The 16,068-nt window shown below is 45.7% G+C and overlaps 1 protein-coding gene across 1 annotated transcript in view; it reads right to left on the bottom strand.

Annotated features, from left to right (window-relative positions):
• The window catches only part of GID4 (GID complex subunit 4 homolog), a 139,248-nt gene that overhangs the window by 66,511 nt on the left and 56,669 nt on the right, over nucleotides 1-16,068 (bottom strand). The window contains exons 4-5 of the mRNA XM_085628960.1: nucleotides 9,791-9,892; nucleotides 8,750-8,880 (exon numbers count right to left, since the gene is read on the bottom strand). Coding sequence (XP_085485086.1) covers nucleotides 8,750-8,880; nucleotides 9,791-9,892 — 233 coding nt within the window. The remainder of the gene's footprint in view (nucleotides 1-8,749; nucleotides 8,881-9,790; nucleotides 9,893-16,068) is intronic.

The raw sequence follows: 16,068 nt of genomic DNA, 5'->3' as shown, positions 1-16,068 counted from the left end.
GCCTATTTTTTTTTATACAGCGCGGTAATTATTTCTATTGTTTCCGGTGTCCTGTGTGCCCACCTGGAGGTCACGTAATGATGTACCGTTTTCGCTGGAAGTTTAACACCTGCAGCCTGTTTTAGATTGCACGTTGTTGATTTTCCTTTCCGGTGTCCCATGCGGCCGCCTGGTGGTCACGTAATGACGTGGCGGTTAACGGGGCATAGTGCACAGACTCCCAAATACTCCATATATAGCCACTGTGGGCGTGTGACAACATTGCATGCTTTCGGAGGTCATGGAATTTGATGGGTTCAAGTACAGTGGAGTATAACACTTTGCTGTTGGTAATAAGATGGTGTTTTGAAACGCTCAATGTTGCTACATTTTTATCCCGTTCTAGTGTCATTATTATGCACAATATGGTGGTTATGCGGGGATCCTAAATGATACAAGAAAAATAATGAACATTTCTTACTGCTAATGAGAATATACACTATACGGGATCACCATTGTACCACTATAAGTGGCTAGAGCGGTCTCTGCCATTTGGGTCTTTCTTTATATGCAGGTAATGTTATCAGCCAACAATTAATCGTTGAGACTTATGGTTGCATAACGAGATTTTTGCCGCTTCACTCCATATTGTATCCTGTCTCGTATATCCATGTGTGGGGATCGTTCTGGTGTATTACGAGATCATGATTCCTTTGTGCTTAAGGTGGGCAAAGGTCTTATTAAAAAGTCTATTCTCAGGTTTTCACTAGGAGTAGTCTATGCCATACCTCATTTCCAGACAGACCTTTACATTTTGCAACTATGTGTTAATATGTGTTAATGTCACAGAATAGTTTTCATATTTCATCCTATCTGTAGCCAAGGGATTTCATCATTCAGTCCATTTTCCCAGGTTTTCAAATGACACACCCATCGTTGTTCACATGCTAGAAGTCTTTTCAGGGTGTCTTGACAGCTTGCAGCGATTGTCTCCAAATTTACCAACTGTATGTCTAGGTCATGGTGGCCTCTTTCTAGGAAATGGAGTGGGAGTGGTTATTCTTCTTGCACCTGATCTTGCTACCATGCTCTAATTTGTATCTTTACTTTGAGTGGTCATTCCAATATAGAGCAGGTCACATGGGCAGGTTATAAGGTATAATACATTTCCACTGTTGAAGTTAGTTAGGTCTTTTAAAATCCATGGTCTGCCTGTCTTAATGTCGACTTCTTTTGTGGTTTTAGTAAACTGACATGCTACACAGTTACCACATGAGCAGTGGCACCTCAGCCGGTGGGTGTTACATAATGTCGTTTGGGTCTGAGCTTTATGTAGTGGTGTTTTGTATGGACCATTTCATCACGTATGCTTGTGTTTCTTTTAAAGGCAAAAAGTGGTTGGGACCATTGTTTTGTGCCCCCATTCTGGATGCTCCAGTTCTTTTGTATGATATTTTGGACTTTGGTTGAAATCGGAGTATATGTGGTTACGCAGACGATCCGGTCGTTCTCAGGTTTTCTAGTAGTGCTTTGCGGTTGTTGATTCTCAATCTTTTGTTGCCTTTTTTTTACCATTTTCCTCGGGCAATGGCGTGACCAGTTCTTTTCCCAATGTATTCGCCTGTGTTTCAAAGGCCTCCAAGAAGGAGCAATTCCATCTCACCTGTAGGTACTGTCCAAAAGGGAGGTTTTGTCGGAGCAATCTCGGATGAAAACTTTAGTACAATAGTAGGCTGTTTTTGTCGGTTGCCTTTTTGATGTGAACTCTTTTTTTTTTAATTTCTTTCTTGGTCCATAGTGATTACCAGGTCCAGAATAATTGCTTCCTACCACCTTATGGTATATGTGAAGTTCCAATGTCTGTCCTTTGTGTTGACCCACTCTGCAAATTCAGCTGCCTGGTTCTTGCTGCCATGCCATATTATCAGCACATTGTTGACCTCCTCCAGAGTTTAATCTGTTCTCTGCAGGGGTTTTCTGGGTTGAAAATGTAGTCGATCTCAAATTAGGGCACATACAACAAAGCCAAACTTGGCGCAAAAGTGCTTCCCATCGATGTGCCACGCATTTGATGCTATGTTGTTCCAGCGTCTTAAAAAAAACAATTCACAGTTAGTTAATTCCGCGCATTCCATAACAAAATGTCTTGGAGTCAAGAATTCCCATTCCGTCTCCTGTAGTACATATTCCACCACTTCCAATGTGCTCCTTTGGGGAAATACTGGTATATAATGCTTCGATGTCTATTGTGATAATCAAAATTTTTCCAGAATTTGAGGAAAGGCGAGAGAATAGTGCCTGAAACCCTCAAGAACACAGAACTATTGATAAAGCCAGCAGATAAGGGTGGTGCAATAGTAATCATGGACAGGAACATGTATGATACAGAATGCACCAGACTACTATCTGATGGAGATAACTATGAAGTCCTCCAGGCAGACCCTACAATGAGACTAATGCAAAATCAAATCTATGGTAGAAGAAGGCCTCATGCAAGATTGGATTACAAAACATGAGGCAGATTTCCTCATTGCTGACACACCACAAACACCAAGGTTCTACACTCTCCCAAAGATTAACAAAAAAAGAATGGCACCTACTTGTAGACCGATAGTCTTGGGTCAGTTTTTAAACCCGTGTCACAATTTTGCGACTGGTTCCTCAGGCCTATAGTTAAGACATCTACCTCCTATCTAAGGGACACAAAGGATGTACTTTGTCTGCTTCGAGACACAGAAATCAACACCACTGAAGGCTTGATTATCATAATGGACATTGAAGCATTATATACCAGTATCCCCAAAGGCGCACATTGGAAGTGGTTGAACATATACTAGAGGAGACGGAATGGGAATTCATGACCCCAAGACATTTTGCTATGGAATGCGCGGAACCAGCTCTAACTGAGAATGTATTTGAATATGAGGGAACAACATACCATCAAGTGCGTGGCACATGTTTGGGAAGCACTTTTGCACCAATTTCAGATCTACTACATTATCAACCTAGAAAACGCCTACAGAGAACAGATTAAACTCTGGATGAGGTGTTGATAATGCATGGCAGCAAGAACCAGGCAACTGAGTTTGCAGAGTGGGTCAACACAAGGACAGACATTTGAAATTCACATCTACCATAAGTAGGAAGGAAGCACATTTTCTGAACTTGGTAATCACTATGGACCAAGAAGGAAAAACAAGCATTGGCATAGTCAATAAGTCTCGCTTTTGGGACCTTATAAGTATTTAGTTATGCAACTGTTGCATGGCTAAACACTTATAAGGTCCCAAAGGCAGACCTATTGGCTATGCCAATGCTTGTTTTTCAAAACCATCCATTTAACAAATATTGGGCGAATGGCAATATTCCCAAGCACACGACAAGTTTTATAAAAATACAACATAACTAAAAAATGGTGGCGATATTTCCAAAGACGCATTCACTAATGCGGACAATATTTCCCCCAAAAATGACACAAAAACAGCCGTACTAAGGCTTCCAAAGCAAAATAGAATGGTTTGAAAGGAAATTAGATATAAAAGCACATTTCTGTAAGGCTAGGTCTTTTAAAGTATGTGCGCGCGGGGAAGCTGGCTTTTAAAGCAAACCGGAATTAAAAGCAAAAGACGCATTCACTAATGCCGACGATTTTAAAGTATGAAGCAAACCGGAATTAAAAGCAAGACGCATTCACGAATGCGGACGATTTTAAAGTATGCGCGGATAAGTTCGTGAATGGGGAAGCGGGAGTGTGCTCTTTTTCCAAAGCACATACACGTACTTGTGGCGCATGGCTGCCAAAGCACATACTCGAGCATGTGGCGCGTGGCTCTGCGCACACCCGCAAGCTGTATGCCAACACAAGCACGAGTATGTGCTTTGGAAAAAGAACTGCACGGCGGCTAAAGGTCTCCTATGCAGTGCTTGCGCACTGCATAGGCGAGACCTAAAAACAAGGAGTTCACAACAAGGCAACCGGCAAAAACAGCCTACTACTGTACGAAAGGTTTGGGCCGAGATTGTTCCGACAAAATCTCCCCGTTGGGCAGTTCCTACAGTTGAGATGGAATGGCTCCACCTTGGAGGCCTTTGAAGCAAATGCATTAGGGGAAAAAAACTGGTCACACACCATTACCCGAGGAAAATAGTTAAAAAAGCCAAGAAGAGAGCAAGAAACAACAACCGCGAGGCACTACTAGAAAACCACAGAAAACCTGAGAACGACAGGATCGTCATGGGAAAGTCCAGCCCGAACTGCCAAGCCAGGTCCTCCCTGGACCAGAAACAAGCATCCTAGGACCGGTTTCGGGGTTTCACCCCTCTTCAGCCAGGATAGCTTGATTCCATAACAAATCAAAACATTCACCTCCAGTCAAGAGATATGGGTTAAATCCATCATTCTTTTGCTCACCATGCCACCCCAGTTTAGACCTGGCCATATGTAAATCAGTCTTGGCCCTGTGCCTCATGGGAACAGTCCAGCCCGAACTGCCAAGTCTGAACTGGGGTGGCGAGCAAAACAACAATGGATTAAACCCAGATCTGTGACTGGGGGTGAATGTTTTGCCAATGTGCAACATTCCGTCCATCATCTTGTGTGTTTTGCTATTAGCCGTATGTGGGAAGGGTATGCTCAGACGTGGGTCCCGTGCTCTCTACACCACTGGAGTCAAGCTATCCTGGCTGAAGAGGGGTGAAACCCCGAAACCGGTCCTAGGATGCTTGATTCTGGTCCAGGGAAGACATGGCTTGGCAGCTCGGGCTGGACTGTTCCCATGAGGCACACGGTCAAGACTGATTTGCATATGGCTATGTCTGAACTGGGGTGGTGTGGTGAGCAAAATAACGACGGATTAAACACAGACCTGTGACTGGGGGTGAATGTTTTGCCAATGTGCAACATTCCATCCATCATCTTGTGTGTTTTGCAATTTACAAATAAGGCACAGAAACACGTATTTTAATTTAAAAGAATTATATATTCACAGTTCTCAGAACTACAACGTTAGATTAAAGGCAGACATAGGTCGCCCTAACAAAGACAATATCCAATGTCATATTGAAAAAACAGGGGCACGACTTTCATTCTGAAGGATGCCGCGGACTCAATAGAGCCATAGGCAGAAACATGTTGACGCCGATCACAGTGGCGATGGGATAAAAGCTTCCCTATTCCCACACATTCCAGCATTTTAAGACCAAGTAATACGCCCTACGATTAAACGTTATTTGGGGTACTACATTGCTTTTATTTCACTATTTTCACGGGACCCCACTCCAATAATTAGAAGTGCCTCCCTGTCTTCAGGTGTAGACCCGCTCTTTTACGGGTTTTTACAAAGTGAGGGCTGCCTATGATGAAGCAGGACACCTGGTGGTGTGTGAGGATAGCCCTTCACAAATTTTGATGTGCCCAACACTCCTATTATAGAGTGGTTGTAGGGACAAGGTAATGCAATACAAGTAAACTTTAGGATAGCTTCTACAGTGTGTACATAATAAATGTGGTGGCCAACTTACCCTACAGACCCCGTAGCCTCTAGTTCCGGCCCCTGAATATTGTGTGTAAGACCACCCCCTTGACTTCACACCTCAGGGGACTCCACACTCTGACACGGGGAGGAGAAGTGGGGGGGATATCACATTTAACACTCCCCACAGCGTGACTGATAGGACTCCTATGATGTAGACACACCAGGGGACACAGACTCAGACCTTTACTGCCTGTCCCTCCCCTCTAGATTTTACCACATCATTTTGGGAACTCATTTGTAGGGATGCCTCCTTTCATAAGGTGGAACTCCACACTAAGCAATTCGAGGAAAACTTCCTGTTCAAACCCCTCTCTTCCACTTGCTGCTCCACTTAGTACCTACTAATGCTCAAGGGCATGTTATGTCACACCCCTGACACTTTTAAAAACCCTATTGGACTAAGATTATAACATGTAGGGTGGATCAAAAATGTAAAGATTCCCCTTCTGATTCCCATCTATATTCGCGATCAATTCCCACCCAATTCTCCGTTATTCACCACTGTCCGTAAATGAGCCAATTCTCAGGCCAGCGAGGATGCCCCGCAATCAGATTAGGAAAGCAAAGACATGGATGTGGCAGGGAAATGGGTGGATATGCAATCTGTCAACCACTGGTGCATTGCTAATTCTGCTGAGCTTCTTGCAAGATAAGATTGTACCCACTGGGTGAAAATGGAGGAGCTCCTCCAATACTTCCCTTAGGAGCATAGAAAATGGGATTAGGAGTTGGAGGGCTAGCTGATCTCAAACACCTATTTGCTGTGCCCTAGATTCAGATGACACCGCTGTCAGAGGGTTCAATTTTAGCATTCTGCTACGCAGGCTATCATAGCTCCAGATCTCTGGCTTTAAGCCGGAAATTCAGCAGAACCTGCCCTTTGATATTGAGCATAGGCAGAAACATGTTGACAACTATCACATTGGTGAGGGGCTAGTAGCTCCCCTAATCCCCCACATTCCAGCATTTTAATACCAAGTAATATCCCATACAATTAAACGGGATTGGAGGTACTACATTGGTCTTTAATTCATTAGGGTAGCTTCTACACTGTGTACAAGTCAAGGGGGTCCCCTGTTGAAGCAGACAGGGAGGGTGAAGTGGTGGATGAGGTGATGATCCTGCATGGGGTAAGCTGGTAGCCTTATCCGCTTTCCTGCAATGTTTTGCCAGAATCCAAATGTACAAGGCCTCTTCAAAACACAGCTGACATTTTAAGAGTGGAGTAGCAGGGCCTGAAGGGAGGGGCAAAGATTGGGCCTATGTGTGGGAGGATGACCAGGTGTTTTTGCATCGTGTTGAGCTGCTCCTACACCTTATGTGGAATCGGTTTGACAGTAAGTCGGACTTGCTGGTCGACGCCGAAGTTTTACTCAGAGGGTGCCTTCGGTTTCAGCGCAGAGGTTCCGGTCGGTGATGAGGGTCGGCTCAGTGCAGGTGTCAAAGTGGTTGGTCTCGAAGACTTCTTCGGTGCTGGGCTGGGAGTCCGAAGCGGTAAGTCGGGACCATGGCCCCAAGCCAGCAGCAGTTCGAAAGCCTGTCTCTGGTGTTCGAGTGGCCGAGTGCCCTTTGGCTGAAGGCTGCTCGGGTGAGCGTGGTGTCGAGGAGGAGGGGTTGCTGTACTCAGACTGCTGAGCTAGCGGAAGGACCTCGATCTCCAGGTCGGAGCCAGAACTTTCTCCAGGGGAGAAAACCTCTTCAGTTGTGGGTGTTGTTTCCCCTGGACGTCCTCCGGACCGAAGAGCTCTGGGCTGCCACCTTTGACCCTATGCGACTCTCGAGTCAACGAGCGCAACAGTCGCCAAGTCTTTTCAGAGCAGAACGAGCTGCAAGTGTCACAGGCAGCCTCGTTGTGTACCAGCAAGAGGCAGAGACTGCAGGCCTTATGAAGTTCAGTCCAGGGCTATTTCGCATGGCAGCGAGGACAGTATCGAAATGGCATCCGTTCCAACACTGCCAAGACATGGTGGAGAGACATGACAGAGAGACGTGAACAGGCCCCAATGGGCGAAGCCCAGGAGGAGCTGCAGTCGACCCAGACCTCGCTCGAGCGAAGTAATCAGAAAACAATTCAAGACGAAAAGTAAGGAGACAACATTAAATTACAATACTGATGCGAGGGAAGGAACCGTGTGAACCGAAAAGAGCAAAGAAAACAAACTAACAATGCAGTTGATGACCATGCGCGTTATTGCCAAGAGGAGGAGTTACAGTACCTCGCGACTTGAAAGACTTCTTAGAAGCAAAAAAAACACACACATCCGGCCCAACACTACATGACAGGACTAAGCACAGAATGCGTATCTACAGCCACTCATGCCTGGAACATAGGAGTTACAATGAAGCTGACCAATAGTAAGTAATGGGCAGGCTGAAAGTCCTTTTTTCGGTTTTTAAGAAACAGATTGTCACAAGTGGCAGCGCGGTCTCAAGAGAAACCTAAAAGGGGGTACCAGTCTCTGCCTCAGAGTAAAGACAGTGGAGTGAGAGAGAGAATACAACTTTTAAGTAGAAAATCTTGCATTTTCTTTTTCAAAAACTTGCCCCACCGATTAAAGGAACCACCCTTCGTGCGTGGAACAAATTTAGATAGTCAGCTACCATTTTATTATGGAGTTTGGGAGATCTTTCCTATCACTGATATTTTAAAGTGATTATTTTTTTTTGTTCTATGCCATACAAAAGGTTTATCAGTCAGCAGGCAGGCTGTAATGCATCGGAAAACTGTTACCTTAAATCCTGGTGATTTACTCAGCAGATTAATCTATGCAAAGTAGATGTGGGAAAAGCAAATGTCCATGGGCACTTTATTACCCTTTACCAGGCATACATTCCCTTACTATGCCTGCTACTGAACTTTTCAAAGTTGTTTTTAATATTTTCAAGTTTAATATAGTGCTAACTAGACCTGAAGGTATTGGAGCGCTTTACATGAACACCTGTTGCATTACAAATGGACATTGATTTTTTGTTGGGCACGGGGAGATTAAGCGATTTGCCCAGAATCGCAGGATGTTGAGCGTCCCGGTCAAAACTTGAACCCTGTTCCCCAGCTTCGAGGTCGACCACTCTAGCAGTTAGGCCACATTTCTGGCTGAGCAAGTGTTCCTTGATGCAAAGCTATTTGCTGCAAAACTGTTCATATAAGAGCACCTCCTCCATCAAACTGCAAATTCTATGGTGTTACACAGATGCAAAAAAAAAAAACAACATCAGACAAACTGCCAATTCTATACCATTCCGAGCTCCTGTGGTAGTAATAGCCTTCTATGGATGCTGCAGATTTCTGGAAGCAAATGTAGTAGAAACCAGCAAAGGACGCCCCACTGATGTCTTTGATGGTGTGATCAGGAACTAAGAATTGCTCCTACAGAAGGTAAACAAATATAGATTACAATAAAGTATAACAAAATCAAATTATTAAAACATTCAGGTAAGATTTATGATAAATGCCACTGTTTGAGCTATTTTGCAGCTTGTACACAAAGGATCACATCTGACCATAACTGAACAAGCCGTCCAAATGAAGCCCACTGGAAAAAAGATATTATGGAATGGGATAAGTAGGCGCTTGGGCAAAGCCAATGGGCTGTGCAGCTTTGAGAGAAAAAAACAAGCATGATATATGCACGTGCATGTGTGATGGCAAATGCGAATGGGACGCCTATGGAATGATGTGATCAACACTTTTTTTATGGATCCAAGATGGCAGATAGCATGTGTAACAAAGGCACAATGACATTGCACAAGAAGGAGTGCATCGTGATGCTCCTGGCACATCATTTTTATGCACCTGCATGCATGATTTATTGTCACCACGCTAGCGTGCACCTATGCACCTTTCCACTCCAAGGTGGTGGACGTCATTTCAAATGATAAACGCAGTGACATTTTGCAGCACAAAATCGCGTTGATGGTACAGCAGCATAGCAGGCAAATTACAGTTGTTGGGACCATCCAAAAAAATGACTTGCCACCATAACAAACGCAGTCCTGCTGCATTGAGCATACCCTTTCCCACAAGTCAAAAAATGCTATACAAGCACTTTCAGTGGAACAGGACAGAACCTATGCCCAAACAAATGCTGTACTCCAAGAAACCAACATGTACGCAGAGCCTAAGCCCCACTCAGCAGTAGGTCATAAAGCTCCATTTTTGTTGCTCACTGTCAATCCAGATCTACAAAAGGGTTTATATTTGGCAGTATTGCTATTTCACACGAGTTGTGATTGAAATTAAAGAAAATAGTAAAAATAAAATGGAAAATGTAACTTACCTTCCACCGCATGAAGACATAATCCCCCATTTTCAGTTCATCGTAGTCAAAGTCATCAGAGTTGAAGGTTTTTGCATATTGATAAAAGGCCTGGAACTTTCCCTACAAGAAGAGAACAATCAAGGTTTTACTATGAATGAGATTAGGGCCTAGGCGCTGAACAAGGAAATGAGAACAGGAAAGATTTAAGAAAATTAGTACCAATAACCTAAAGTGGTTGTCTGCCTGACTTGTGCCTCTTGGCAGGTATAATGTCCACACAGTAGTGCTTGATGAATATGTGGATAGGCATACAAGTAGCAGCCTTACATATATTTGCTAGAGGGATAATACCGGGGGAATGCCATTGTTTTGTTACAATGGAATGTGCCCTACCCACAGTATGCAATGTACATTTAGCTTTGCAATAAGTCGAAAGCATCCAACAATGCACCAAGTCCTGCCTTCGAGATACAGTTGTCAAAGTCTACTTGTTAAAAAAGATCAAAAAAGTTGCTTGTTTTCCTCATGGGCAAATAAAGTCCACATGGTGCATGATAACCCGGTGTCCATCTAAAGTGTAGAGCGTCCACTAGTGATTGTGGTTCAGAGATAAAACAAAGGTAAGTCGGTAGATTGTCTAACATGAAATGGCAAGATTACTTTGCAAAAAACCCAAGTGTGTGTGTATGTAGTACAGCTCTGTCTTTGTTTACCTGCATAAAGGGTCCTTCTACTGAATTTCACTTACCTTCAGGCAGAGGTGATAGTCACAATAAGAACTACTTTTTAGGGGGAGGAGCCAAGATGGCGACCGGAGCAGACGCTTGAGCGCCCGGCTCCGTCGGCCCGTGGCCTCGGACTACTATCCTGATGCCCATCCTCGCCGAATTTCGAGGTGCAACGTATGCGAAGACGCGCTGACCGCGCTGCCGCTTTCCCGGAGTCTCAGCCCGCCCGGATGCCCGAGTTGTGGGTGCTTTTGTCCTCTGCACTAAACCCCTGCGCCATTATGGCCTTTGCCGGCCCCCTGGAAGCTCCGCAGTTACCGGACCAGCTAGCGCTAACCTGAGCCCCGCGGTCCCGATCTCACCTCGCACCACGGATCGTTGCCGGATGAGCCCGGGGAGAGACGGCCGGACACCTTCTGCACCCTGTGCCTGACGGGCTGGAGCTGTGGGGTGGGCCCCGGTGCGGCGGGTCTCCTGCCCCGCTCTGAGGACCGCGCTGTGGGAGGCTGCTGACCCCCTTCACCTATTGCCTAGCCGGCGGCAAAGAGAACCTGCGAGAAGAGAAGCGACTGTCGGCCTTCCCTGCTGCGGCGTAGACCTGAGGGGAATTGACTCCTTGCCACGACCCCCCCCCTGGCCTTTGCAACGTACAGCGGCAAAACATGGCGTTGAGTGCCTGCTCGCGGCTGGGGGGTGATACTCCGGTCTCGCCCGCTGCCCACTTCGCCCTCCCTCTTCCGGACACCAGCTCCACAGTGCCGTCCCGGATTGCTGCCGATGTGGGGGCCCGGCTTCCGCTGACATGCGGCTCCGTTCTGGCTGTCCTGCGGGACTTTCAACTACAAATGTGCGCTGGCCTGCAGGCGCTGAGTGAGCGGTTTGACCCCATACTGTCGGCTGCGGGTCGTGAGCGCTTTGTTTGTCATCCACAGGGCGTGGGTCTCCCGGTGCTTTTGTCCTCTTGCGGGGACACAACGGCGGTGTATGATTGTGCTACACTGGTGCCTTCATCCGGCGTTCCCGGCACCCGGGATCCACCGCTCTCCACCTCAACTGCGGATACTTTGTCCCCCTGGTCATGGCTGCCTGCTTCATTGTTGCCTGCCTCACCGCGTCCGCAAGAGTATCCTGCTGAGCGACACCTAACGGCTTCGAGGAACCGTCCGCGGTGGCCTACTGCTTCCTTTTTGTGGAACTCCTGTTCTTTACTTGCCAGGTTTGGATTTTATGTGGTGCAAAGAGTGACCTCAATAGATGGTCGGCGGCCATTTCGTGATCCTACTTCACCATCTTCTCACAAGCGGCCATCTTGTCTTTGTCTGCTCGGGACACGGGGCCTTCATGTAGGGGCTGGTTTAATCCCAAGCCCGCGATCGGGCCAGGGCTAGATTGACTTCTATCGCCAGGGTTCATGGACGGGCTGGCCTGGGACTGGAACTGTATGTATGTTTTGTGCGCACTCGTCGCGACTTGTCTTCCTTCGCTTAAATTGTGGTGACATGGTATCTTCGCATGCAGTTTTTTGGCGTAGTGGGCTCTCAGTTTGTGGAGGCCATAACTGGCTGATGGTTTGGGGCGCTCTGGTGTCCCGTGGGCTCCTCCCCACCTTCTTTTCTGTTTTCTTAATTTCTTTACTCTATTCCTACTTTCTCTCTTGTCTATATTTCGGGTTCATTGGGCGACAGGCACTATGCCGGGGGGGGGCAGGCTGTAGCCTCCGCATTGGTGTAGGGTGGGGGGGGTAATACTCTGTTCTTAATTAGTTCTATGGGCCTTTTTCTTTTATGTCTCTGTGCTCTACTTGCCTCGATTCGGGGTCCGGGTGTGGGGTGGATCGAGTGGGGGCGGCTCTGGAGGGGTGCGTACTTGCTCATGTGACTATCCTGTTATATCTCTGCACCGCCTCACTGCTTGAGATTTTACTTCCATTGTTGTTTTTACTGATGTTGCTGCTCTCCCGTGTGGTGAAGCTATCTTGCGGACTCGAATCTCCTTTGTTCTTATCCTTCACTGACCTTTTTTTCCCTGATAAAATTATCTTAAAAACTTAAAATTAACCTTCACTTCTCCTTCCCCGGGTGTCAAAGATATCTCCAGTATGTAACTCATAACTCGTTGCTAATCTTGACCGTTGACGCACGGGGGATGTAATGTGGGTATCAGTGCTTTACTGTATCGTGGCCGGCCTGACGGTTGTAGGCCCGTATTTGTTCTTTTAAGATGCACGAATAAAGGTTTTAAAAAAAAAAAAAAAAAAAAAAAAGAACTACTTTTTAGGGGAGAACCGGTAGTAAACACAAATAGAGTGGCTTAAAGGGTGCTCCAATAAGTCTATTCAGGACAATATTAAGGTCCCAGGAAGACTGTTGGAGTCTAGGAGGGATTACTGTAATGAGACCCCCACATAAAGGCCTTAATGATAATTGTGAAGGCATGCAGATATTCCGATTTGCAAGTTATTTCTACTAGATGTACCCATATGGATGTGTAAACCAGCTCCGCCTTTGGAATGTGTAGTAGGTATCAAACAAGGTGTTGAACTATGAAGGCTAAGGGCTTTAGTTGGTACAGTAAATGCCAAAGCGTCACCAGTGAACTGCTAAACATGCATGTGTATTCTAGGTTTTCTAACCTCCTTCACAAATGCCATGCAATCTTTGATGAACTGAAAATACCTAAATTCTAGGAACTCTTGCCCCAAATTTAAAAGTGGGTGGATTGAGGTGCAAGTACCTCACCTAGATGCCGTACCTTTTCGCATGAGTGAATGGACAACTACGAGGTTGCTGGGCCCACATCAGGGAAATACTAATGAACATCACCGGCACCTGAAGAACCTTTCGAAGCACTTGCTGAATCAGAGGTGGTCGTCGAAATAGTGTGTGCTAATATGTCCCACTAACAAATCCATAGGGCATTGCCAAGGGTTTGTGGATGTAGGTACCTCGAGATGACGTTTAAACAGTTTGCATTTTTGTGGGAGGTTGGGGAGCCCCATCAGCAAAAGCAGTGGACGAGAACTTGGAAGCTGATCTTCCATTCGTAGATTTCCTATATTTGACAGGATAACTTCCCACTCTGGGAGGGAAGTGGCTAACAGGGATATGAGAGGATGGAGCCTCAAATGCCACACTGCTTTGGCCATCCTGGGCAATTTTGGAGAATGTACCCCAACCCCCATGTTTGCTTTTTATTTAATACATAATATGGTGATCGAATCGTCTATTCGGATCAAGAAATCTTTGGGACTACTGACCAAGAATGCCGAAGCCACCCAAAGGAGCCTCCCAATCTGCGACAGGAGTCTTTTTGATGGCCGCAGTGGATCGACAAAAGTTCTGCTTAGTAACAAGCAGCCTTTCCTCCATCACCATAGTCGATGCTGAACACTATGCTCCACCAACTCTAGATCCACACAATCTCCAAACAACTGTAACCATTGCTTGGCAAGACATTTCTGTGAAAAACACCTGTGGAACTTTGCATTGAAGACTACAGCAATACGTGACTCCATCATCCTCAACCTCCATCATTCGACCATCTTCAGGACTGTGGGAGTTTGTAATGGTTGACCCTCAAAAATCAATTTGAATAGAAAGGAAAATGCTACTTACCAGTATGCATCTGTTCTTGGCATGTAGAGCTGCAGAGCCACACACTATGCATAGATCGCCATCTGGTGTTGGGCCCGGATGTTTGCACTTGTTTTTGTCTTGGAAAAGTCTTTGGAAGTCACGAGATGGGTGACTTCTCCTTTGGATGATAGTGCGCATGGGCATCGGCTCCATCTTCAGATTGTTTTTTTGCCAGCAGGGAAATGATGGCGTTTTGTGAGAAGATGCCAATGTATGCTGTATCTAAATAAGATAATACTGGGACAGATAAAGGTAGCCGGGGAAGTGGGTGGTCGTGTGTGGATCTGCAGCACTACATGCCAAGAACAGATGCATACTGGTAAGTAGCATTTTTCGTTCGAGGCATAGGAGCTGTAGATCACACACTATGCATAGATTATATAGCAGTACCCCTCCCTCCTTAGCAGCGACCACCAGTATCTGTTGCAGTAGTTTGAAATAATGAATACAGCCTGGCTCACACAAGCTTGCTGTTTTGTTTGCACATATACACAATAGTGCTTTGTGAATGTGTGCGCTGTAGACCATGTAGCTGCTTTGCAGATGTCATGTAAGGGAATGTTCCCTAAAAATGGCATTGAAGCCCCTATCTTTCGGGTAGAGTGGGCTTTAGGGGAAACTGAAAATGTTTGAAAATCTGTACGCATTTAAGACAATCCACCTTGCTATCTCAGATTTTGAGATGTGGTTGCCTTTATGTGGTGGTAAGAAGGAAACGAAAAGTTGTTTTGTCTTGCGAAAAGGTTTTGTTCTCTCAATGTAAAAGCAGTGCTCTTTTAACATCTAGAGTGTGAAGAGCTCTTTCTGCGACTGTTTGTGGTTGTGAGAAGAACACTGGCAACTCTACAGACTGATTGAGGTGGAAGTGAGAAATAACCTTAGCGAGGAATTTAGGATTAGTTTGGAGAACAACCTTATGATGTATTTGTAAGAAAGGTTCCTGAATGGTTAGTGCTTGGAGCTCACTAACTGTTCTAAGAGAAGTGATGGCCACTAAAAAAGCAACCTTCCATGTTAAAAACAGTAGCTCACATTTATGTAGAGGTTCAAAGGGAGGACCCATTAGTCTTGTGAGAACTATGTTTAAATTCCACACAGGTGAGGGTGGTACTCTGAGAGGAATTATTCTTTTGAGGCCTTCCATAAATGCTTTGATGGCAGGTACTCTGAAAAGTGATGTGTTGCCTATTTTGTAAATAGGCCGCTATGGCAGCGAGGTGCAACCTAATAGACGTATATATGCTAAGTTACACCTTTGGAGATGTAGTAGGTAACCTATGATGTGACACATCTAGGGGATTGATGGGGTTATGACAATATATAACAAATCTTTTCCACTTGGCTGCATAGCAGGCTCTAGTGGTGAGACGTCTAGCCTCCTTAACGTTCATACAGTCAGCGGGAAGGTTAAGGTAACCAAATTCTAAGACCTCAGGAGCCAGATCGCAAGGTTGAGCTGAGCTGGGACCGGGTGCCTGATCTCTCCACGGTTCTGGGTTAAGAGGCGTGGGAAGAGGTGCAGTTTTTGGTGCGAAACTACAGAGTTCCAGTAATGTGGTGTACCATGGTTGTCTGGCCCAAATTGGAGCAACTAGAATGAGAGTCAGTGAGTGTTGCTGTAGCTTTCGCACCACCAGTGACATGATGGGAGAGGCGGAAAAGCGTACGCAAATCTGTCTGACCAGTTAATCCATATCGCATTGCCTTTGGACAATGGATGTGGAAGCTTGGGCATTTGGCGTTTTCGTGTGTGGCGAAGAGGTCTATGTGTGGTTGGCCCCACATTTGAAAAAATTGTTGAACTTGTGGATGAAGTTCCCACTCGTGAATCTGTTGCGTTTGACGGCTTAACCGATCGGCTATGTTGTTTTGGACTCCCGGGACATGTTGGACTAGGAGAAAAATGTTCTGCGGTATAGCCCATCTCCATATG

Source organism: Triturus cristatus, chromosome 10 (assembly GCF_964204655.1).
Source record: "Triturus cristatus chromosome 10, aTriCri1.1, whole genome shotgun sequence".
Lineage (NCBI taxonomy): Eukaryota > Metazoa > Chordata > Amphibia > Caudata > Salamandridae > Triturus > Triturus cristatus.
Note: the sequence above shows the minus strand (reverse complement) of the source record. Positions and strands in the feature narration are given on the sequence as shown.